This window comes from Miscanthus floridulus, unplaced genomic scaffold (genome assembly GCF_019320115.1).
Source record: "Miscanthus floridulus cultivar M001 unplaced genomic scaffold, ASM1932011v1 fs_520_2_3, whole genome shotgun sequence".
Classification (NCBI taxonomy): Eukaryota; Viridiplantae; Streptophyta; class Magnoliopsida; order Poales; family Poaceae; genus Miscanthus; species Miscanthus floridulus.
In genome coordinates, this window is record NW_027096873.1 from 49,515 (window position 1) to 73,721 (window position 24,207).

At 46.9% G+C, this 24,207-nt stretch overlaps 2 protein-coding genes and 1 long non-coding RNA gene across 3 annotated transcripts; 1 reads left to right on the forward strand and 2 right to left on the reverse strand.

The window, feature by feature from the left end:
• The first annotated feature begins 3,840 nt into the window (after nt 1-3,840).
• On the forward strand, nt 3,841-4,569 carry LOC136532074 (secreted RxLR effector protein 161-like). Its single transcript, XM_066524694.1, has one exon. It carries the CDS (start codon nt 3,841-3,843, stop codon nt 4,567-4,569), a length of 729 nt encoding a protein of 242 aa, XP_066380791.1.
• A 1,073-nt stretch (nt 4,570-5,642) lies between these two features.
• LOC136532075 (MDIS1-interacting receptor like kinase 2-like) lies at nt 5,643-8,966 on the reverse strand. Its single transcript, XM_066524695.1, has 2 exons — nt 6,245-8,966; nt 5,643-6,118 (listed from the first exon to the last, which is right to left on the reverse strand). The coding sequence occupies exons 1-2, from the start codon at nt 8,964-8,966 to the stop codon at nt 5,784-5,786; spliced, it is 3,057 nt and encodes a 1,018-aa protein (XP_066380792.1). The 3' UTR covers nt 5,643-5,783.
• Nucleotides 8,967-20,560: 11,594 nt separating this feature from the next.
• Nucleotides 20,561-21,472, reverse strand: LOC136532081 (uncharacterized). Its single transcript, XR_010778165.1, has 3 exons — nt 20,949-21,472; nt 20,750-20,860; nt 20,561-20,645 (listed from the first exon to the last, which is right to left on the reverse strand). It is a non-coding gene; the product is annotated as an uncharacterized lncRNA (long non-coding RNA).
• Nucleotides 21,473-24,207: the final 2,735 nt, after the last annotated feature.

Sequence of the window (24,207 nt, forward strand, 5' to 3'; positions counted from 1 at the left end):
AACATGCATAATTGTAATTGACTCGATCTCTGGTTGTTAGGAAATCACGGCTAACTAGGAGGTACCGTATATAGGCTTTCCATATTAGTTGGATAAGAATAGCAACCAGAGATCCAATCTTGTAAGCCACGGGAGAGGCTCTTTCTCCCTATATTAACACACGCGGCTCCTACGGGAGTGATAACGCTTCCCAATAATTCACATGGTTATCAGAGCCATCCTCTAAACACATCTACTATCTCCGTCCTCCATGGCTGGCACCAACGTCACCATTCCGGCAGCGTTTGCCATCCCGGTCACGGAGAAACTCAACAAGAACAACCACACCATCTGGAAGCTCCAAGTACTTCCTGCAATCCGTGGTGCTCAGTTCATCGGTTACATCGACGGCTCACTGTCGGCGCCGCCCAAAGAAGTTGATGGCGGCGAGGGCAAAGAAAAAGTGCCCAATCCGGCGTATGCGGCCTGGCTAGCCCAGGACCAGCAGGTATTCAGCTACCTTGTTTCATCACTTTCTAAAGATGCTTTGAAACAAGTCTCAGGATGTGAGACTGCTGCCCAAATCTGGCGCACACTGGAGGAGCTGTACGCATCCCAAACTCGGGTGCACGCGGTGAACACACGCATCGCGCTTGCAACCACGAAAAAGGGAGCAATGTCCATTGATGAGTACATTGCCAAGATGAAGGGGTACGCCGACGAGATGGCGGCGGCTGGAAAATCCCTTGACGACGAAGAACTTGTCTCGTTCATCTGCACCGGCCTCGACTTCGAGTACAACTCCGTCGTCACTAGCGTCCTAGCGCGCACCGAGCCGATCAGCGTCACCGAGCTCGTCGTCCAGCTGCTCGCCTTCGAGCAGCGCCTGAACCTCTACAACGGCTCTTCATCCTCGTCAGGCTCATCGGCGAATGCTGCCTCTCGTGGCCGTGGTGGTGGGCGCACCAACCGTGGCCGCGGAAACCGTGGCCGTGGCAATCAAGGACGCGGTCGTGGACGTGGAGGCTTCGGCAACAACTTCAGGTCCAAGGATAAGTGCCAAATTTGCAAGAGGAACAACCACAACGCCATCGACTGCTACTACCGCTATGATGAAGACTATGTCGCTCCTGAAGAGAAGAGTGCCAATGCTGCCAACTATGGAGGCTATGGCGCTGACTCAAATTGGTACACGGACACTGGGGCCACCGATCATGTGATGGGCGATCTCGACAAGCTGCAGATTCGTGATCGCTACAACGGTGGCGAGCAGATCCACACTGCCAATGGGTCAGGTATGGATATTGCACATGTCGGTCATACTATTTGTCACGCACCTGGTAGAGACCTTTACCTTAATAATGTTCTTCATGTTCCTAGCACTACAAAAAATCTTGTTTCCGTTCATAAGCTAGCTGCTGACAACAATGCTTATCTTGAGTTTCATCCAAATTCTTTTTTCGTTAAGGATCGAACAACGAAGAAAATCATCCTGGAAGGAACATGTAGGGGCGGTCTCTACCCTTTACCTGCGTCGACCATCAAGAATAAACAAGCTCTTAGTGTGTCCAACAGTGAGCCATCCTTGGAGATGTGGCACCATCGTTTAGGTCATCCATCATATGGAGTAGTTCATCAAGTAGTCGATAAACACAAGTTATCTTGTTCTTCTAGTTCCAGAATAAATTCAGTTTGTGATTCTTGTCAAATGGCCAAGAGCCATCAGCTACCTTATCAAAGATCCTTGAGCGAATCCTCTGCTCCTTTGGAGCTTGTCTATTCTGATGTTTGGGGGCCGGCTGTAGACTCTTTTGGCAATTACAAGTATTACGTAAGTTTCATTGATGACTACAGCAAATTCACCTGGATTTATCTTCTAAAACATAAATCTGAAGTTTTGCAGCGTTTTCATGAATTCCAAAGTCTAGTTGAGCGCCAGTTATGCAAGAAAATTCTAGCCGTTCAATCTGATTGGGGCGGGGAGTATGAGAGATTAAACTCATTTTTCTCCAAAGTTGGGATTAGTCATCATGTGTCCTGTCCTCACGCCCATCAACAAAATGGAGCAGCCGAACGAAAGCACAGACACATTGTTGAAGTGGGGTTAGCTCTCCTCGCACATTCCTCTATGCCCCTCAAATATTGGGATCAGGCATTTCTAGCTGCTACCTATCTCATCAACAGGATTCCCAGTCGTGTTATTCACAACACCACGCCCCTAGAACGGCTCTTCAAGTCACAAGTTGACTATAATTCGCTCAGAACTTTTGGGTGTGCTTGCTGGCCCAATCTACGCCCCTATAACAATCACAAGCTTGCTTTTAGATCCAAGCAATGCGTGTTTCTTGGCTATAGTAACATGCATAAAGGGTTCAAATGTTTAGATATTGCTGCTGGCCGCATTTATATTTCTTGTGATGTGGTTTTTGATGAGCAAGTTTTCCCTTTTACCAAATTACATCCGAATGCCGGATCCCGTTTTCGCCTCGAAGAACTTCTTTTACCTTCCGAAAATTCCAGGGGCGCACAAATATGTGACGATGTGCATGTTCCTCCTGCCTGTGCTACTAACCGTGTGGGAGTAATCCAGGAAGAAAATGCAGCAGCCGCAGGAGAAAATTCGGAAGAAAATCCAACAGCGCATGATCACATGCAGTCCACCTTGGACGGAGCCCCCGAGGTTGATCCGGTGCAGGTACGAGGACTAGATCCCGGAGCGGATGTTTCTGCGGCGCAATCAGCGCATCCGCCGAATCCAGGTGCGGTAGCCGGCTCGCACGCGTCCGTCGCTGGGGGGGGGGGGGGGGAATCGACCCTCCTGGATCTTCTGCGCCACAAACCATGGACGACGCCGGGCCACATGAGCACGCGCCTGGATCAGCTACAACCTGGCCTGTGCCCGATGCTGATTCAGCGCGTGCCAGTGCGCCCGCGGGTTCTGTTGACCCCGGTGAGGCTTCAACGCGTCCAAGGACTCGCGCCCAGGGCGGTATCCACAAGCCACGTGTTTACACTGATGGCACCATAAGGTATGGTTTATTAGCAGCAAATGGTGAACCTAACACCCTACATGAAGCCTTGGCAGATAATAATTGGAAAAATGCCATGGATGAGGAGTTTCTAGCCCTGCACAAGAACAAAACATGGCATCTGGTGCCACCGGCTCCAGGGAGGAACGTCATTGATTGTAAATGGGTCTATAAGATTAAAAGAAAAGCTGATGGATCAATTGATAGATACAAAGCCAGGCTAGTAGCCAAGGGATTCAAGCAAAGGTATGGGATTGATTATGAAGATACCTTCAGTCCAGTAGTAAAGGCTGCAACTATCAAGCTAGTTCTGTCTATTGCTGTCTCACGAGGATGGAGTCTTCGTCAGTTAGATGTGCAGAACACGTTTCTTCATGGTGTTCTTGAGGAAGAAGTCTACATGAGACAACCTCCTGGGTATCAAGATAAGTATCACCCTCAGTATGTTTGTAAACTGGATAAAGCTTTGTATGGATTAAAGCAGGCTCCTCGAGCCTGGTATTATCGGTTGAACACCAAGCTGCAAGAAATGGGGTTCAAACCTTCAAAGGGGGATACTTCTCTTTTTTACTTCAGAAAAGATGATTTAATGGTGTTTATTCTTATTTATGTCGATGATATCATAGTGGCCAGCTCATCACCAGAAGGTACAAAACAGCTACTGTAAGCTCTCAAGTCAGATTTTGCACTAAAGGATCTGGGGGAACTTCATTATTTCCTTGGTATAGAGGTATCTAAAATAAATAATGGAATTTTGTTGTCTCAATCAAAATATAGCAATGATTTTCTGAAGAGAACAGGTATGGTAAATTGCAAACCGTGTAGCACGCCTATGGCCATCACCGAGAAGATGTCTGCATATGAGGGAACAGCGCTGAGTGCTGAAGATGCAACACGGTTCAGAAGTATTGTTGGAGCTCTGCAATACTTAACCCTCACAAGACCGGACATTGCTTTTGCTGTCAACAAAGTATGCCAATTTCTTCACAAGCCAACCACCATACATTGGAAAGCTGTGAAGCGAATATTGAGATACATAAGATTCACAGTCGAGTTAGGACTCAGGATCATCAGATCTAGCTCATCACTTGTCAGTGGCTTCTCTGATGCAGACTGGGCAGGATGTGTTGATGATAGACGCTCCACTGGAGGCTTTGCTATATTCCTTGGAGGAAATCTTGTCTCTTGGAGTGCACGTAAGCAGGCTACAGTCTCCCGGTCTAGTACAGAAGCCGAGTATAAAGCGATGGCGAATGCCACAGCTAAGATAATATGGATCCAGTCTCTTCTTCGAGAGCTTGGTATTAAAAGTTCCCCGGCTGCTGTACTATGGTGTGACAATTTAGGGGCTACTTATTTGTCAGCAAATCCGGTCTTCCATGCTAGAACTAAGCATATAGAGATTGACTATCACTTTGTTCGAGAGAGAGTTGCACAGAAACAACTTCAGATCCGACTTATTGGTACTGGTGATCAAATAGCGGATGGTTTAACCAAACCGCTAAACTCGTGCAAGCTAGAAGAATTGAAGTACAATCTGAACCTTGGAATGGCAGGTTGAGATTGAGGGAGGATGTTAGCGATAGCTGTGTGCGTGTGTTAACGTGCATGACAAGGAAACATGCATAATTGTAATTGACTCGATCTCTGGTTGTTAGGAAATCACGGCTAACTAGGAGGTACCGTATATAGGCTTTCCATATTAGTTGGATAAGAATAGCAACCAGAGATCCAATCTTGTAAGCCACGGGAGAGGCTCTTTCTCCCTATATTAACACACGCGGCTCCTACGGGAGTGATAACGCTTCCCAATAATTCACAACCACTACCACAGAAGAGCTAACTCGGGATTGCCATCAACTGACCAGATTCTGCCTACTGTTGTTGAAACTTCATCCAGTCATGCGTGGCTAGATTGCAAGGTTAGTCAGAAGGATTTGAACAAAGTCCTGGGGTTCTTAGTCAACAAGAATGGCGCCAGATCGGCAGGTCGGCAGGTCGCTCAACATCTGTCACCTGCTGCACAGGAACAGGGCCACCAACGGCTGCCTGGGCTGATAATGAAGCCAAGTATTGCAACTTTTCTTTACCTCCAAAGCTTGGGCTTGGGTCAAACCAAGAGAAACAAAGCATTTTACTATCAGAACATTGGAGACACAGAGGACAAACAAGCTCACTGGCTGTCTACATTTTATTCATGGCTCAACACATACAACAATGTGTTTTCACATATCATGACTGGTATCATGTCTATTGCTTCGTGCACATTGGTAAATTATACTGAAAGGGAAAGAACAGAAAGAGAAAATGACACTGGGTTGAAGTTGATGTGAGCATCTTGCAGGGAATTTCCGGGGCCATGTCGTAATCTTGCCTTGGGGTATCATGTCATATAGCTCACAACAACACGACTCACCTTATAAAACCTGATCCATCATGGGTATTTTTGTGCTTATTGGCATACCGCACGAAGCTAGGTGGAAGGAGACACATTTACAAAAGCTTTATTATATGCCGACAACATCAAGAATTGTATAGTAGGATTTATCAGTTTTACAGTTCTAAGCTGAGTACTGATTGTCAACTCTTTCAAAAGTAACACTATTGCACCCTCGCATTTATATATGCATGGGAGATATTATATACTGATATATCCTCCCTTTGGGGCTATTATTCAAGACAGGTGCTTTTATTATATCTTCCACTATACAGTACGTACACACATTGAAATGCTTGACACAACATAGATGAACTTACACTTATCCATCGATTGTTTTATTCACGTGTATGTGCATGAGAAGGTGAGACAGAAGGTGGTTTGTGGAGAGCCAATTTTTTATAGACATCCTGCATTTCTGGCCTGAACTGAGGAGAAGTTTGCAGGCAAGCAAATGCAATTTCGACGAGCAAAGAGATTTCTTTCTTCTCCACCGTTGTTGGTGATGGCAACCGTTGGTCCAACATATCCTCTATTGCAAGTTCATGATGTTGTTCCATGGAAGCAATGGACTGTAGCTCTCTGGGGCATCTCCCCATTACAATCTCCAGCACAACGACACCAAAACTATAGACATCACATTTTGTTGTCACCACTGATGTGTAAGCAAGCTCTGCATCAAAATAAAGCAACTGACAACAGTCAAACATGGTGACAAACCAAAGTGAAATTTTCATATTTGCAAATGGTCACATGGATATATTTGCTATATGCAAGAAAAAGCTAACTGACTACATACCAGGTGCTATATATCCATATGTTCCAGCTAGTTCGCTCCAGTTGGATGAATCAGGTTTGAGCATCCTTGCTATTCCAAAATCTGAAACATAAGCCTTGAAAGCTGCATCCAGCAAGATGTTGTTGCTTGTTATATCACGATGGATTATCGGTGGGTTGCATTCATGGTGCAAGTAGTAGATAGCTTGAGCCACATCTCTTGCAATGGCAACTCGCTTCTGCCAGTCCAACTCCTTTGCAAGATCCTCAGTTTCCAAGATAATGTGAAGGTTTCCTCTCTCAATGTAATCGTACACTAAAAATTTGTACCTTGGATGGGAGCAAAATCCATACAACTTGACGATGCTTCTATGCCGTATCTTTGTCAGCACTTCAATTTCACTAAAGAATCTCTTCTCATCACTAATCCCTTCTTCAGTTGGGTGAAGCCTTTTCACCGCAACTAATCTCCCTCCTTGAAGCTGTGCCTTGTAGACAGTGCCAAACCCCCCTAATCCAATGATGTATCTATCACTGAAATTTTCTGTTACCCTAGTGATGTCCTCAAAGACTAGTTTCCCATCAAAATTCCACACCGAGAGAACATCTCTTGTATCTGTAACTGCTGTAATTTGTGGTCTTTTCCTTTTGCGAAGGATCATAACTAAGACAAAAATTGAGAGAATAATAACTATGCACACTGGAATAAAAGCAACTAGGACCAAGTGGTGAATTCTAGCTTTGTGATATTCCTTTATTGGAGTTGAAGAGCATTCCGGCAGGCCTGAGATATTACCACAGAGGCCTTTGTTGTGGAGGAACCATTTTGCCCAAGCATTTTGGAACAGTCCTCCTGCTGGAAGAAAACCTTCCAAGTCATTGTATGACACATCAAGTGTTGACAGACTAGCCATGCTACCAATCGAGGAAGGAATGCTTCCACTGAATTGATTATGGGAAAGGTTTAGGACCTCCAACATCACCAAGTTCCCAAGTTCCGGAGGTAGCTTGCCTGTGAGTTTGTTGTTGCTTACATCCAACAACAATTGTAGCTCTCCTAGACTACCAATAGTAGTTGGCAGATGTCCCGTCAAGTTGTTGTCATTTATTCTTAAGTATATTAGCTTAGTACAGCTCCCGAGCTCTTGTGGTACTGATCCACTCAACTTATTTGCAGATATATCGAGATATTGCAAATTTTTCATCCGACCAAATTCAGGTGGTATATTACCTGAAATTTTGTTTTGCGATAACTTGAGCAAGTGCAGGTTGGCAAGATTGCTTAATTCTTTTGGTATACTGCCAGTTAGGTTGTTGGCATGTACGGTAAGTACCTCCAATTTTTCAAGGTTTGAAAGCACAGGAGGCAAGCTTCCGGTTATCATGTTTTCTTCCATAGCAAAAATGGTCAAATTGATGTTTGAAGCCCAAGTTTTGGACAAATACCCAGAAAAGTTGTTTCTGCCCAAGTTTGCTATGACAAGTCGTGGGTATGGCCCAAACGATGATATATCTCCTGTCATTTTGTTGGAACTAAGGTCAAGAATCTCTAGGCTCCTACATGTTTCAAGGCTTCTAGGAATCGGGCCAGTGAACATGTTGTTGCTTACATTGAACCACTGAAGATTCCTTCCTTGGCATACATTGGAGGGCAGTTCCCCTGACAGAGAGTTGTTTGCCAAATTGATATCTATTAAGTATGTCAAATTAGTGAACTCTGGTAGCAAAGGACCTGACAGCTTGTTTGAGAAAAGATGTAGGTCTCTTATGCTTGTGAGGTTCGTGAAAGTTGCCGGGATGGAGCCTGAAATCTTGTTTTGGGATAAAGACAAGGTGTGGAGATGCACCAAAGCGCCAATCTCTGCGGGGATGGATCCGATGAATGTGTTGTTACCGAGGTGAAGGAAGTTTAGCGTAGTAAGGTTCCCCAAGCATGGAGGAATAGAGCCGCTTAGCAGGTTAGTATGCAAATCTAGGTAGCTTAGATTGGAAGGCAAACAAATCTCGTGTGGAATGGGCCCTGAAAGATTGTTAAAACCAAGGTGGAGGATGTTTAGTTTGGTCAAGTTGCCAAGGATTTTAGGTATTTGACCGCTTAGAGCATTTTTGCTTAGTTCCAAAAGTTCTAGACTGGCGAGGTTCCCAAGCTCCTCGGGGATTGGCCCGGTGAGCAGGTTTTTTCCGGTGGAGAGACAAACTAGTGTCGTTAGGTTCCCAAGGGATGCAGGGATACGGCCTGTGAGGTTGTTGAAGGCGAATCCTAGCTGGTTAAGGCGTGGCATGTTGCCGAACTCAGATGGTATGCTTCCATTCAGCCAGTTGGCACCGAGATCGAGGTAGGAGAGTGCAGGTAGGGAGGTGATGGACAGCGGGATCTCTCCATGGAGCCTATTGTAGGTGAGGTCAATGTATGTGAGGAACGGGAGCGCCGAGAAGTTGAGCTCACCGAGGTAGCCGTCGAGGCCGGCGTTTGGCAGAGAGATCTCGGTCACCGCAAGGGGCGCACGGCGGCCACGCTGCACGGCGGCGCACGCCACGCCCGTCCAGTTGCTGCTGCACGGGCTGGTCCCCTGCTGCCACGAGTCCAGCGCCGGCGGCGAGTGCCGCAGGGTGGACTTCCACTGGAGGAGGGCGGCTGTCTGGGACCCCAGATGCACGCCTCCATGCTGCCCTGCTGCGTCCACGTGCCGGAACAGAAGGCACGAACGGAGCAACACGAGTATTATTAGCTCTATCATCGCCATATGTGTATGTGCGTGGTTTTCTTCCTTCTTTTGGGGCTACGGTGTGCTGCATGCATGAGCTGAAGGTAGTACGTATTCAGCTTTGCTGGAGAGTGATGTATTTATAGTGTTTGATTTTGGGGCTATGGTGTACTACTTGTCTATTCCATGCCACACACAGATCGATTAATATACTACTAGCGGGTCAGCCGGCGGTGAGTGATGCATGTATATATACTTTTGATTAGTTTATGCTTATGCACGCGCTGGGCTTCAGAAGAAGCTTCCATTCCAGTACAGTCCCAGAGTCCCAGAGCCCCCTTCCTTGCGCACCCCACACATGCTGAGACTGAGACGGACGGTGCATCTCGTTGGCAACTCGCCACTCATAAACATTAGCCGCCAGGGAACCTTGCCACATGCTGAGACTGATATGATCCGGAAGCTAGGCCACTACACCCATTCCTGGTCTGTCTCCTAACCTACCATTCATAAGCCGCCAAGGAACCTTCCCAATGTCAACTTTGTCGATCGCATTGCCCCAAGCCTCCACCCATCCCTGAATCTCACATGCGATTGCCGTCTCCGTGGATTTACCCCATTTGTGTTGTGGGTGAGGAAGGAACTGGTGGTGCTGGATCTTTGATTGGGAAATGTGGGTGTGGTCTGCTTCTCAGGGCGTCGATTGCAGCTTGGTGTGTGGGTAGCACTAGGGCACGATGGCCGCTGGCGGCGGCACCGGCGTCAGATTAGGGATAGAAGTTAAAGTAAATTCAGTGAGGGTAAACGGACAAATACAAATTCACAATGGCTCAAGCATCAGGCGCGAGAGGCGTGTGAAGCCAGGAAGCCACAATAGCTACGCCTGGAGGTCTAGACTTTGTGGTACTATATTGTTACATAACTAGATATGCGTTCCATGGGGTCACGAATTTTTCGCACGCCTATAACAACCTATGCATGTTTTCTTTGTTTAATTAATATACTCGTATGATTTATTATTATGCATTTTAAAAGTTTAAGCTGTTTCGTTCATTTTAGAAAATAATAGAAAACTACAATCATAAGGGCATTGCATTTTTAGCATGTGTGATACATACATCACAAGCAATTTGGATGTAACATGTAGCTGTTTATCCTTGGGACGTGTTGAAAAAAGTACATATGAAAAGTATTGAGTTGCTTTGGGCTAATCCGTATTTGTTTTGAGCCGGAGACCGATCCGTATTTGTTTTGAGTCCCCTCCTCACCTGAATGTCGTGCGGACATGCTGCTGATTCACATCGCGTGGACTGCGGCAGCATCCTAGACGCACGTACCTGGGAGATCCAAAGATTTTTCGCTTGGGCAGGCCATGGTGTCAGTGTCACATCCGCACGGTGTCCGTGTGAGGTTGGTCCGCACCTAATTTTTTTCCAAGGCAAGGCCCTTCGAGCGTCTAAACTGCTGCGGTCCAATAGTTGCCCATCGCCACGATGACCTCGCAAAACGACTACATTGCGCCTCACGCGGCTATTTAGCCTGCACATATTCCACAGTATGAGATGTAAAGGACTCATGGGCGCACACGTTATGCAATGGCGCAATGCATGATCATGCTCAATCGAACGCAGACGTCCTTATGCCACGGCAGGAGGAGGAGGGAAAGAGCTCCCTCAGTGCCTAACGTTTGACAAAAGAGAGGGGTGAGCAGAAGACTCCACGAAATCTGGTCGATGCACCGGCAAGCGACTGCTGCTGCGTTGGCGATTATTGCTCTCAGTCCTGCACTAGTCGACTGCTGCTACGTTGGCGATTATTGCACTACGCCCCACTTCTTGAGCACGACAATCTTCGCCTGCACCTCGGTTTTTGCTGTGCGGAATTTGTTGGCTAGCCTAACACTCCTGCGGGGTAGTAGATCGGTGTCCCTGTCCAAGATCTTGGGAACCTGGTGTCTAGGGGGCGACGAGATTTGCACACCCTCAATTGGTCGCTGGATGGATTAGATGAATTCCATGACAGAAGCAGTTGGGGTCTTCATGTAGTCGTCCAGTGGGCCAAGTGCCCAAGCCCCACAACAATGGCACGAGCAGGTGCAGGCGGGTTCACGGTTCCCTCGTCGTTGCTGACCAAAGCACCCTCCACCGAGGCCGTCTCCAGATGGAGCGACCCATTGGGTACTTCATCATCAAGTGGCCCTTGAAAAGCTAAGGTGTCATATACCTACTGTACTAAACAATGGATCTCATAGAGATGTGGGTTGCGCCATATACTGGGCCAGCTCTGGGCCTAAGAAGCAAGCTGATGTACAAAAGGAGGAGGGGACATGCAACAGAGGGGTGTTGAACAACCAGAACACAAACCCGACGGTGGTGAGCGCGAGCTCGAGGCGAGCAATTGCTCGAGGCTAGCTTAGGCTAGACTTGTATCTTCTTCCTTAAATCCTTCTCCCACCTCCCCTGTACTGATTCCTCTCTGTAAGAACCTTCCAAAGCTTTCATATGTGCTGTAACTTCGATTTGTGAGTGAACCAGATCAGGGTTCGTGACAATTGGTATCGGAGCTTGCCACGGAGGTCTTGCAGCACCGATGGGGCGCCGACCTTGAGGTCTTCTTCGGCTTCCCTCAGAATGCCGCGGCAACGCATGTCAGGTGTTCGACACATGGCCTCTACCGGGTCATCACCACTCTGATGCCAGTAAACACATCCTCGCCATCACCCATGTCTACCTCGACCACTACGCCGCTCGCGCATGCCACCATCACAATACATCTTCAATAACCATTTTGCTATGGTTCAGAGGTACTACTTCATGTTTGCTGTCCATATTCAGTCACTCAAACCACTGCCCTGGCCTCCATGGGTGTTTGCAAGGGTGTTCAGGACTTGGGTTCTTTTGGTCTCTCCACTGTCACTTTTGTGCCCTCCAGATACACCAAATTCTAGCTGCAAATCTTGCTTGGATAGAAGCTGCACACTAACCTTTGATCCTGGCATCCTGTTGTTATCTACTGGCACAGTCATGTCTATGAGATTGCTTGACAACAGCAGAGATACTTTGAATGGGCAAGGATGGAGGCAACCTAAACCTCCATGGCTGCTATGTAGAGAGGGGTCTGGTTCATGGTTTGGGAAAATGCAATTTGCCGGTGGGTTCCTGCTTGAGGTGTCGCCATGGTGTAGAGATTACACTGTGTGGGCGCAGTGGCAACCATCTATGCCATCACCTGTGCTTCTAAAGATGGCATCCAGTGGTACTAATCTGCAGCTGTTACCATGTCTATTCATTGTCTGCAATAGATCTAAAGCAATGGAATCCAAAATTTTGCTGTAGCTTATATTTGGCATCTGCTATGTTGAATTGCCTATTGTGCACTCCAATTTTCAGTCATGTATATTAGTGTTTGAGGTGCTGCCAGGAAAGCCAGTAGCACTGCATTTTATCTGTAGAAATGGTGGCAAGTTTCTGTTACAACCATGTCTATCTCAACTTGTCATTGTTAATGCTGAGCATCATCAGTTAGAGCTAAAATCACAAAGGAGGATTGATGGGCAATTAGTACAAATCAGGAACTGGGAAGTGAAGCTAGAAGAGGAAAACAACAAACTGAATATATTGCTACATGACACAGACATGGATTTTCACCTAAGCAGCAATACTAATGCTCTCAAACTGAACTTGCAGCATCTGAAATTTACTTGGCCACCACATGATCTGTCCCAAACCTTGGATATGTCTCTAACTACCACCAGTATATATGGAATACTATTCTTGACAAGTCATCAGATGAGCTCTAGGATACTGATGCTGCAATCAAATGCAGATTATATATGCTCTCACAAGGAAGAGAATTGGAAACTGAATTTGTTAGCTGAAAATTTGAGCTGTGTCCAGATTGGCATTATTGTGTTCGTAGTCGGTGACCAGTGCAGAAGTAGTGGAGAAGAGCTGAGGCCAAGACCATTGCTATCTTTCAAGTTCAGTCAGTACATTAAAGGAGACTCTGCATTGGTGACCCATGCATCACTAATGGTTTGGTGCTGCCAAAGCAGGACTACAATGGATACATAAATGGCCGCGACCACCACAAAAGTATTTTCAGAACTATCAGCATGCTGGTCTACACTTGGGCTGCAAGCAGTTGTTCACGAGAGAAAAATGGAAGAGCTGTGTCGTTGCAAACTATGATTACAAAGAGCTAGTGCAATTGAAAACCCCATGGGTATTATTTGCATGCAGCAACTGTGTTCACTGTTGTCTTGCCAGGAACCTCATCACAGACACAGTTATTTCTAGAGTTGCATCAGGACCCCTGCTAGAAGTGTTGAAGTTTCAGTCCAGTAATCTGTTTATCGGCAATACAAAAGCATCAATGGTTCTTTTGGAAAGTGCTAGGCACAGAATATTGATCATTGGTGAAACTGATATCCTAGCGAAAATCAAGAAGATATTCAATGGTGTGCTCTGGACTAGCATCCTCAAGGTTCAACGGGTGATCTTGTCAGATCCAGGAAATCGGCTTGGGGACAAGCCGAATTTTTAGGAGGGGAGAATGTCATATACCTACTGTACTAAACAATGGATCTCATAGAGATGTGGGCTGCGCCATATATTGGGCCAGCTCTGTGCCTAAAAAGCAAGCAGATGTACAAAAGGAGGAGGGGACACGCAACAGACAGGTGTCGAACGACCAGAACATGAACCCGGTGGTGGCGAGCGCGAGCTCGAGGTGAGCGATTGCTCGATGCTAGCTTAGGCTAGACTTGTATCTTCTTCCTTAAATCCTTCTTCCACCTCCCTTGTACTGATTCCTTTCTGTAAGAACCTTCCAAAGCTTTCATATGTGGTGTAACTTCGATTTGTAACTGAATCAGATCAGGGTTCGTGACATAACGCCTGGGTTACCACATCTGCGCTAGCTACCCACCTCGCGGTCACGGTTCCTGGGTGAGCGAGGCCGTGCACAGATTGTGGGTAGGCACTCTTCCTCATGGGACAACACCACCCATGTCGCGGTCCTAGAAACCGAAGACAAGCCTGTGGTGGGTGTCGCGCCATAGCGTGGGTCAAACCATCTGGTGCATCGATGTGCCAACGGAGGGGCACGTAGCCATGGTAGTGGGTCTAGCTCAAGGACCATAGGGTGGGTCCCAATCTCTCCAGGATCCTGTCCCCGGATGACATAGGCAGACTCGAACTCCTATCGTGAGTCACCTGACAACGCATGTGTTTCAAAGTGCTGCCGCATCTCGCCAGAACACGTGCCCTATCTGGAAATCAGGTATGCCGGGCATGGGGATGGGCAACACCCATCCCGCAACGTCCCCAGCGGGAACCCATTGCAACGCAAGCACCATGGCAGCAGCTTGCAGACAACGCGATGATGGTTCTGGGACAAGCAGTTGAGGCGTCTTCCATCGAAGTCTGCCGAAAAGCGTCGACTACGGGTCAACTGGGGCGCCTGGTGGAACTGTGCTGGCGACTACGCTTGCTATCCGGGATGATTTGATGATCGTCATGGTAGAACGTGTTGCCAACCATCGGCGTCAGGCGGTCTAATGTGTCGGTTGCTGCTGACGCAAGGCCCTAGATGCTGGCGCATGGGATGCACTGACTCGGCCTACAAAACAGAGACAACCTATCCTCCTGGCATCACTGGGGGAGCACATGGATGAGCTGGGGACACGGTCTTTCATGGCTGCAACGGTGCTAACGTCCACTTGTTCTAGCGTCAGCCGGCAGGGCTGGTGGAGGCCTGATGACGATGAACCGTAGGCATGGGCTACAATACTATTATCGATGCCGGGCGGCGGGCTCAGCGAAGGAGGAGGAACAATGACCTTGGAGGACTGGTCCTATTCGCTTATGCTAAAATTTGGTTTATACTGATACTTATGCTAAAATGTTGTGAGAGAAAAACACTATTCCATGGTTGAAAAGTAACTCAAACGAATAGGGCCCTTGCAGACGACGTCACTGTGTTGGGACAGGGTGTGGTCGAGGAGGTGGTCTTTGTCGTCGGAGGTGGTGGCATTCACTAATGGATTCAGGTTCTTTGCATAGTGCCTGAAGCACTCGGTAAAAGGCCAAATTGCACTCGGCAAAGCCTTTGCCGAGTGCGGCACTCGGCAAAGAACACACGGCAAAAAATTGACCGGCAAAGCCTTCTTTGCCGAGTGCCATCCCTGTAGGCACTCGGCAAAGAGCTTTTATTTTTTTAAAAAAAAAATTCTTTGCCGAGTGCCAACCCGGAAGGCACTCGGCAAAGAGCTTTTATTTTTTTTAAAAAAAATTCTTCGCCGAGCGCCAACCCGGAAGGCACTCGGCAAAGAGCTTTGTTTTGAAAATTTTCTTTGCCAAGTGCCAACCCGCCAGGCACTCGGCAAAGATTTTTTATTTTCTTTTAAAAAAATTCTTTGCCGAGCGCCAACCCGGAAGGCACTCGGCAAAGAGCTTTTATTTTTTTTTGAAAATTTTCTTTGCCGAGTGCCAACACGCCAGGCACTCGGCAAAGTTTAATTTTTTTTTTCTAATTTCTTTGCCGAGTGTTATAGTCATAGCACTCGGCAAAGCTGGAAAATCTGTTTTCTGGTCGCCCATTTTGCCAGCTTTGCCGAGTGTTGTGACCATTACGCTCGGCAAAGGGGTCCTTTGCCGAGTGCAACACTCGGCAAAGTGACCCAAAACGGCAAATTTTTTTTGCATTCCATCATGACAAATACATTCATACAAACATATATCACATATATATCTCATCAATCGCATATATATCTCATCCATCCGCTCATATCACATCCATCACAATATATAATAATAAGTGCTCAAGTTCATCCAAATAAGTCCACAAGTCCATCAAAGTCCACAAGTGCATCACAAGTATATCACAAGTCCATCACCAAGTGAACAACAAATGTAAAAAATACAACATGCACTCATCTCGGCCACTGCGACTATGATGAAGGCCTAGATGCATCATTCGTAGGTGCATGAGGTGGATTATTCAAACCACCGTCAGATGGAGACTGCACAAAGGAGAAAAGATTGCATGTGAGACAAGATTATTTTGATAGCTAATCTAGGACGATAGAGGCCATATAAGCAAAGCACAAGCAAAAGTAAAAAAACTTTGATACTCACAGGAGTAGCTGCAGCTACAGGACGCGGAGGCGGAGGTGGAACCAACAGCCCAGGTGGCAGAGACAAGCCCATACGTTGCCCAAGCCCTTGTAGGAAATCCGCAATGTCCATCAGCCTTTGCGCCTGGGTTTGCCGCTCGGCCTCTAGCTGGGCCCCCAGCTCCTGACGTTCCTTTATTTCTTGTTCCAGCTGGGCCTACAATATTTCACTCCAATGTTTTAGTAATACAAAGCTAATTAAGGTGTGTAAAGATCAATGTATGACGAGTAAAACAGGAATAACCTCGAGTGCGTCGACCCGGTGTTGTGCAGCGGTCGGCCGTGTGCGAATGGCCGGGCTCTCGCTCGTGCTCCGTGCTCGGATCTGGGAGAGAGAGGGAGTAGAGGCCGTGTCGATGACGCCGTCGCCAAGCCAGAACCGCCCATGCTTCTTGCCTTGCCCCGCCCTCATGACGGCCTCTCCATCAAAGTCCTGGGTGCTCGGATCATGGTCTGCCCCATGGAGTGACCTCGCCACCTCAGTGTACTCACTGATGCGGGAGTGGACGCTTGGGTTCGTGTATGCCTCGGGCAGGTCCTCCAGGTTGAAGGAGACGTCGGACGTCGCCTTGACCTTGTGGGCCATACACCATGCCTAGAAGTCTGAGCAAGCCTGGCCACTATGTGACGCCGACTGCGAGAAAGACAGCACGATGATTAGAAATCAGACAGAACTGAGCGTGACAATAGATAAATCAATTCGCGTACCCATGCTTGTTTGTATCCGGCGAGGTTGCGGCTGCCTTGATGGTGTGCTGGACCTTGCATCAGCAAACGACGGTCCCGAGCATCCCTGTGCATCTTGAAGTACTCCTCCATGAACCACCTATCCACCATCATCGCACAGCACTCGGGATACGCTTGGCACCACCAGGGAATCACCTACACGTCATCAAGTATTGGACATATAAGAAGATCAAATTAAACCAACTTAATCTCAAAACGAATCAATATTGATGTTCTTCATTTACCTCAAGGTACTGCTCTCGGGTCAGCTGCATCTCTCTTGCGTCTTTCTTGGTTTTCCTCTCTCCAAGCTTCGACCCGTAGTAGGTTACGATGGCCTGGATGCGCGCCTCGTGATGCATGTTGGTGATGAGTTTTTTACAGGCTTTGGTAGTCGCCTACTCCGCCCTGGCCTCAAATCTCTCCTCGCATCTATAATAAGTCTGCATACAAAAGAGATGTATCCATTCATTATTTCAAGAAAAATACAATGAATGCGACGTATTGAGCAATAGTTGTGCAAGGGAGACTTACCCAAAACTCTGCCTTCACCCGCGCCGCCTTGTTGGGGTACTCCTGCATCGGAGGCGACGACGTAGTGGTCAAACGAGTAGGCCGGCTCCGTCTTCGATGCGTACGTGACAATGCCGGGGAAGTGCTGCCTGCACAGAAGACCCAGGATGCCGTTGACTAGCCGTGCGCTACCACCCGACACAACCACCCAGTTCCTGCACAAGTGATTAAGAAAAATTATTAGTTTTTTTCATCATATCATATGAAGTAGTGGTGATAACATATACAGTTACTTACTTTTGTCCTTCGGGGCAAATCACTGGGCATTGGTGAGGAAGCGGAACCTGTGGGAGGCTCGCGGGACCTCGCAAGTAGACACTCGAAGAGGAGTTGGAGGAAGCGGAACCCGTGCTTGCCGTCTCCCCCCCCCCTCCTCCTCCTCCTCCTCCTCCTCCAGTCTGCCGAACCAGCTCCTCGTCTGACTCGTCCACGGGCGCCACCTCCTCCTGCGGACTGGCGGTCCTCCTCACAGTGGCGTGGGAGGAGACGCCCCCCCTGCGGCTAGCGGTCCTCCTCCTCCTGTTCGATCCCTCTGCCGCCCCCTCTGCCCCCTCCTGCGACTAGCGTGGTCTTTGGTAAATCGAGTTCATAGACCTATGACGATCGCCCACCATCTTTGTTCAATCACCTACAATAAAAAAGAAAAACAAGACGTAATTAGAAATAGGTGCAAAAATAAACAAAACATAATTACAAAAAACATAGTATTACATGTATTAGAAATATATGCAAAAATGAATAAAACATAATTACAAAAAACATAGTATTACATGTATTAGAAATAATCTTCATGATTGAAATTAGCTGGATCATAGGTCTCGTCATCACTATCAACATTGTCCAATTCATCAACACTATCCAAAGGAGGAATGTTGTCTTCATTGTCATTGCCGAAATGTAATCGCTCAAGCATTTTTATGTCCTTCAGATTTCGCACCTCGTCTCCAGCGTCCTCGTCATCATCCCTTTCATTATCTACTTCCATTCCTATCTCTTCAGTTAAGTCTATGTCAAACCTCCCTTGTAGCCCCTCTTCTTGATAGAACTCTCCATCGTATGTGTTTGGGTTGAAGTTGTAATCTTCATCATTTGGGACAGGTAGTTTACCGTGTGGCGATACCTTGTGCACAATAGACCAACCCTTAAGATGTTCGGCGTCTTTGCACGCGTATGACGTATAATAAACCTGGAGGCCTGTTGAGCCACAATGTAGACATCTTTTCCTGGATAGACGGAATCCTGTCGAATCTCGACTAGCCCAAGCTTAGGGGTCCGTCTCGTTACACCAGGATGAAACCAATGGCATTTGAATATGACAGGAGTAAGAGGTTTGGAACCATAAAATGATAGTTTGTAGATTTCTTCAATTCTTCCATAATAGTCGAGTCCATTAGTGCCGGGCATAACAACTCCACTGTTTGTGGTTTGTCGATTGGGCCGACTCTGCTCGTAGCTTGCTGTGTGAAAACGATATCCATTTACGTCATAACCGGTAAATGACTTGACCCTAACGGCACAGCCGTTTGCAACCTGTATTAACTCATCACTTATAGGCGCATCAGTTTGGGCTTTCTGTTTGAACCAACAAATGAAATCGGGGCTCTCTGGTCCTGCACCTCATGAAAGAAGGGTATCATTTTCTTGCGGGGTAGGTTGCCTTGATCCATGCCAGGATTGACGAAGAAATTCCCTGTACCAACGAGAAACAAGGGGGTTGGACGACGAAACAAGGACATACTGCGAAATGAAACAAGTTCGTTTAGAACTTACCGAATGAACGGTTGCACCTCGACAAGGTTGGTCAACACATATAGCATGATACTGCGCCACTCTTCATTTTTCAATTGCTTAGTGGTCGACGCACTTGCGCTTCCAAGTTGCCCTTGGAAAAGGCTGAGGTTCGATTCATTTTCGCCAGCATTGTAACGAGGGGGTGGATTATGAATGTTAGGAAGTTTCTCAGTGTAGTATTTCTCTGTGAAGTTCGACACCTCCTCTAGAATGTATGCCTCTGCAATGGAAAAATAATAAATGCCAAACAATGTCTAAATTCATATACATGTGGCGCACTGATATAATATTTGCATAATCTACACTACTACAAAAAGCATTTTTAGGGGCGGCTGGTAACCCTTTGTAGGGGCGGTTTGGCCAACTGCCCCTACCGAACCATCTCTACAAATCATGTATTTGTAGGGGCGGTTCCCAGGCCGCCCCTACAAATCGATTTATAGGGGCGGTTGGTGATTGAGCCGCCCCTACAAATAGATTTGTAGGGGCGGCTGGTATTACGAACCGCCCCTACAAATCTATTTGTAGGGGCGGCTCAAGAACCAACCGCGCCTACAAATCTATTTGTAGGGGCGGCTGTAGTGCCAGCCGCCTCTATAATACCTGTTTGTAGGGGTGGTTCAATCTAGAACCGCCCCTACAGTACGTTTTCCCTCCAAAAAAAATTCAAATTTACAATTCAAATTCGACCAGAACTGTTTGTTTCTGCGTATTCCATCCAGCATCCGCGTTGCCGAACGCCCCGCGACCAACATTCCGAACCGCGTTCGCGTTGCCGAACGCCACGTGACCTACGTTTCGAACGTGACTACAAGCACAATAGTATTATATAAAGTACAATTACAAGTCCAATTCATAATGATATATATACAATCCATCATTAAATATATAAATTTCATACACATTGTTATCAACGTCCTAGAGCTAGCCTTTCAGTCTCATGAAGGTGTTGGTACTAAGGATTTGTACCTAAGTCAGACTCTCGATCATGGTAGGCGCCTCTGACGTGTACAATCTGGTCCAATATGAAGTTGCAAAGGTCGCCGACTGAGCTCTAAGAGTTGGTCATCCTTGTATGGGTCTCTTTTTATTCCTTTCTCTTCTCTCCACTACAAGAAAACAAGTTTCAGTTTAGTATTTCATACCATTTATGAAGTTTTTATACTACGGGTGAAGAGGTTCAAACTTACCCTTAAGGGGTGTCTCCTGTAGGCACCGGTGTTACTCATCATAGAACATATATAGTATCCACAATGTACACTCCCTAGGCCTTTGCTTGGGGCACTGTGTGTTTTGCATATGAAAATATTAGGTAATGCTTTTGACAGCCATATAACGGAGTACTGAAGAAGTAAGTTACACTTACCGCACATAGTGTTTTTATAGCCAGCTTTTCCTTCCTCGCTGGATCATGCCTTCCGTGATGATGAGAGACATAGAACCTAAATGCCCTGTTCGAATTATTTTAGCAAATACAACTTGTTAGTATGCATAAGTGAACGTTACAAGTATGTATACAGACATATAAGCTAATGAGGATTGTCGATATGTATACGTCTTGAGAATCGATATGAAGTCTTTGTATGTCGCCGGGTCCTTATCTATTGAATCAAAGACCCATGCCATGCTCTTCCCGACATCGACGGCTATACAAATCCAGTGGTTGCTGCATGGATTTAATCATAGAACTAGATAAGCTCTTTTACATCGAATAAAATATATTGAACATAGCTTTAAGTTATAGTTGAACTTACTCGAAGTTGTATGGTAGCCATATAGTAGAGTGTTGTTGGAGATTTTTGAAAGCCAGAGCAATGTATGCCGCAACCTTAAGGGACTCTTCCCTTAGCTTCGCACTACGGATGCGCTCTTTCTCCCGAAGAGTCTTTGCAGCTGCTAGCTCTTTGGCATCCAGTGTCCACCGTTTAGGGTAATTAAAATTTGTTTGGGCTATAGCTTGAGGGTCTACATACCCGGCTTTCACACTTGGCATTTGTTTGACAATGTGCACTTGCATTCTACAAATCACGGCGTGGGTTAGTTACAACAAAATTCAAAGATTACATTCATATCATATCGGGAGGACAAGGACTTACAGGCACCACGTGCGAATTAGATTCATCTCCATTTCTCCCAGGTGAAAGCATGTGTGCATGTCATTGAAGTCAAAGACAATTTTCCCGGCTGGGCTTCCAAATGTGCCGGTGGGAAAGCATGCTTGTATGATATCTATGCTCGTTGGGAGAACACGCAAGTACCAATCATGGAACCTTCTCATTCCAAGTGGTAGGCGCTGGATGTCCCTGGTTTGGTAGGAAGGGCTTGCCTCTTTCATATTTTTTCGGGCAATCCTTTGACCATTTCGATGGCATCAACATTTGGATACTGCTTTGCAATTTGGTGAAGTTTGCTACTTACGGCCTCCTCAGAACCCCGTGATGGGACTTTTTTAACTTGGTTTTCAGGCTTGAACTGATCATGGGAATACCACTTGGACACCGACAAGACGTCTTTGATCGGAACATAAACTGGCCTTATGTGGATTGGAATCTTCTTTCGGAGTTCCCATTCAGGCACGTCCTCATCTTCTTGTGCATCACCTTCTTCAGGAGGCACTCATTGTTCATGTATCAGGTTGTGCTTGTTGAGAAGACTGTGGCATCTCATGATGCACTTGCCCGGTACGAAGCTGGAGAAGGTTGTGGCATCTCATCAGGCACATGCTCGATAGGAGGCGGGGAAGAATGTGGCATCTCAGGAATGTGGGGGTCACGAGATGGTGAAAATATCTCCCCGGCCTCAACAACTCGCTCCAAATTTAGGAGAGGGGGAGGCGGCGAAGAAGCAGTCAATATAATGTCCCGTTTGTGCCAGAGGATGAACTGCCCCATAACGTCTCCGAGTAACACCAGCCCCTCGGGAGTTGCGTAGTCTATCCTCCAATGCATGAACTTGGGCTTGACTGTATGCACCTCGACCCTAGTGTAGTCCGGCGATATGTTATTATTGTGGTGTAAGCCACTGGGAGGATGTGCAACACCCGTTGCCACCTCCATCACAGTGTTCTGTCGGCCGCTGAGAAACACCAAGGTGCAACTAGTAGGTTCCCGTATGAGATCGACTGAGGTTGTGGCTGCAGTGGAACCTTGGCTGCTAGGAATTTTCGGAGGGCTGCCAACTAATGCCAGTTCTCCTGGTGGTGTCACTAATATACGTGGCTCCATAGACATTCCTTGCTCCTTCAGCGCCTTCACAACTAGAGCCTTCACTTGGAGCTCAAGACTAGTCTCCCGGTCTCGGCCATGTTTCTTGTACATGTGCCTGTCCTCTTTGAATCCTTGCTTCCAAGTCATCCTTTTCCCTAGCCCCCTGGTGCGGCCTGTGTGCTCCTTGTTTCCCAAGCCAAGGCTAAGCTCATCCCTCTCTCTGGAAGGATTGAATGAGCCCTTCTCTTTGTCTTCAGCATATTTCAGTATCCTTGATACCGCCTCTTGGGTCTCCGGCTTATCAAACTTAAGATTACTGCCGGATGGTTCTGTACTCCTCGCATATATCCAGTTCCTTGAGCATACCTTCAACTTCGTCACATCGATATTCCCAGCAGTTGTGGCCTCTTCATCCATCTTTCTAAACTGCTCTTCCTTAGCATAGTAGCCACCAGGGCCTAGATGATGGTGGTGTTTGTTCCTCTTCGCTAGCTCGGTGTTACGAGCACTGAGCTCCAATGCCTCCGCTGAAGTCTTCTGAGCCACGAGCTCCTCCCATTGACTAGGTGTTATTTTGCCGAACTCGTTGAAGGGAGTTAACCCCTTTTGGATATACTTTGTGTTAAGCTTCGACCTCCAACGTCGCAATGACTCTCCCATCATCCTGATAGCATTTTTTTTACCAATTCGTGCTTACCCTCTGGAAATCTAAAATTGACCTTTAGCTGCCTATCCCATAGTGCATTCTTTATGTTCTCTGGTACCTCTTTCCAGTTAGGGATTGCTTGGTTCAATTTATCTCTTACTAGGGCCCCGATCGCATTACGGAATCGTCCTCTTAATTCCTTCGGCTCAAGGATCTCCCCTGCTGGCCCAACCTTCGTTATCACATAGCAAGCCTTATCTGGATATAGATTTCCTTTTCTATCCCCTTGTTTCCTTTTAGGCTTGGTAGTCGTGGTTGTGTCTTGAGTTTGTGGAGCAGAGGCATCGTGATCCGTCTCTGTGGTTGTTGCCTCTGCTCTCCTTTCCTCTACTCCGTCTTGTCCAGCGAGATGTCACGGACGTCGATGTCGTCTTTTCTGAGTTTCAGGAGGGACCTGTATATAGGATAGGTCAAAGTGTTAGCAGAGGTAACACAGCCAAAGCTTTAGCAAAATTTACAAGCTAAGGCTTCTTCCCTACCTCCTCATTTGGGTCAAAATCCTTGTCCAAATCTTCCTCCGTTGGCTTCCTTCTTGCTTCAGGTGGGAAAGGATCCTCGGGACTTTCATATCCCTCTTCTGACTCGTCATCCTCTTCTTCTTCGCCTTCAGTAGCCTCTCCTTCAGGGCCTTCCACCTCATCACACTCCTCTTGAGTAAGCATCACTTCTAGATCTTTTTCTACCTCGTTATCGAACTGTTCCTGAGTAAGCTGGTCCTCTAGTGCTTGCTCCTCAAGGGTTGGCTGCTCATCATGCTCGGGGCATCGAGCTGCACGGTCTGTTGTCCGTGACATTATTTCGCGCTTTGTTCTAAAAGATGCAAGAAAGTGTGCTTTAGGTACGCGAGAAGGTATAAGAAATCAAAAAGGTCTATAAACCAAAGTAGTCCTATAAAACAACAATATAAAAAACGAGAAGTAGCAGTGGTAGAGGCCTCAGAAACATGTCAATCATCATCTGATCTTGAACTTGGAGCATCAAGGCATCATAACAGAGAAGAGAGGAGAAGGTAATGTAGGGGCGGCTGCTAATGATGCCAAGTTCCTCACAAGTTCTTGATCATCAGCTCATATTCCATATAATGTATGGACTTAGACAATT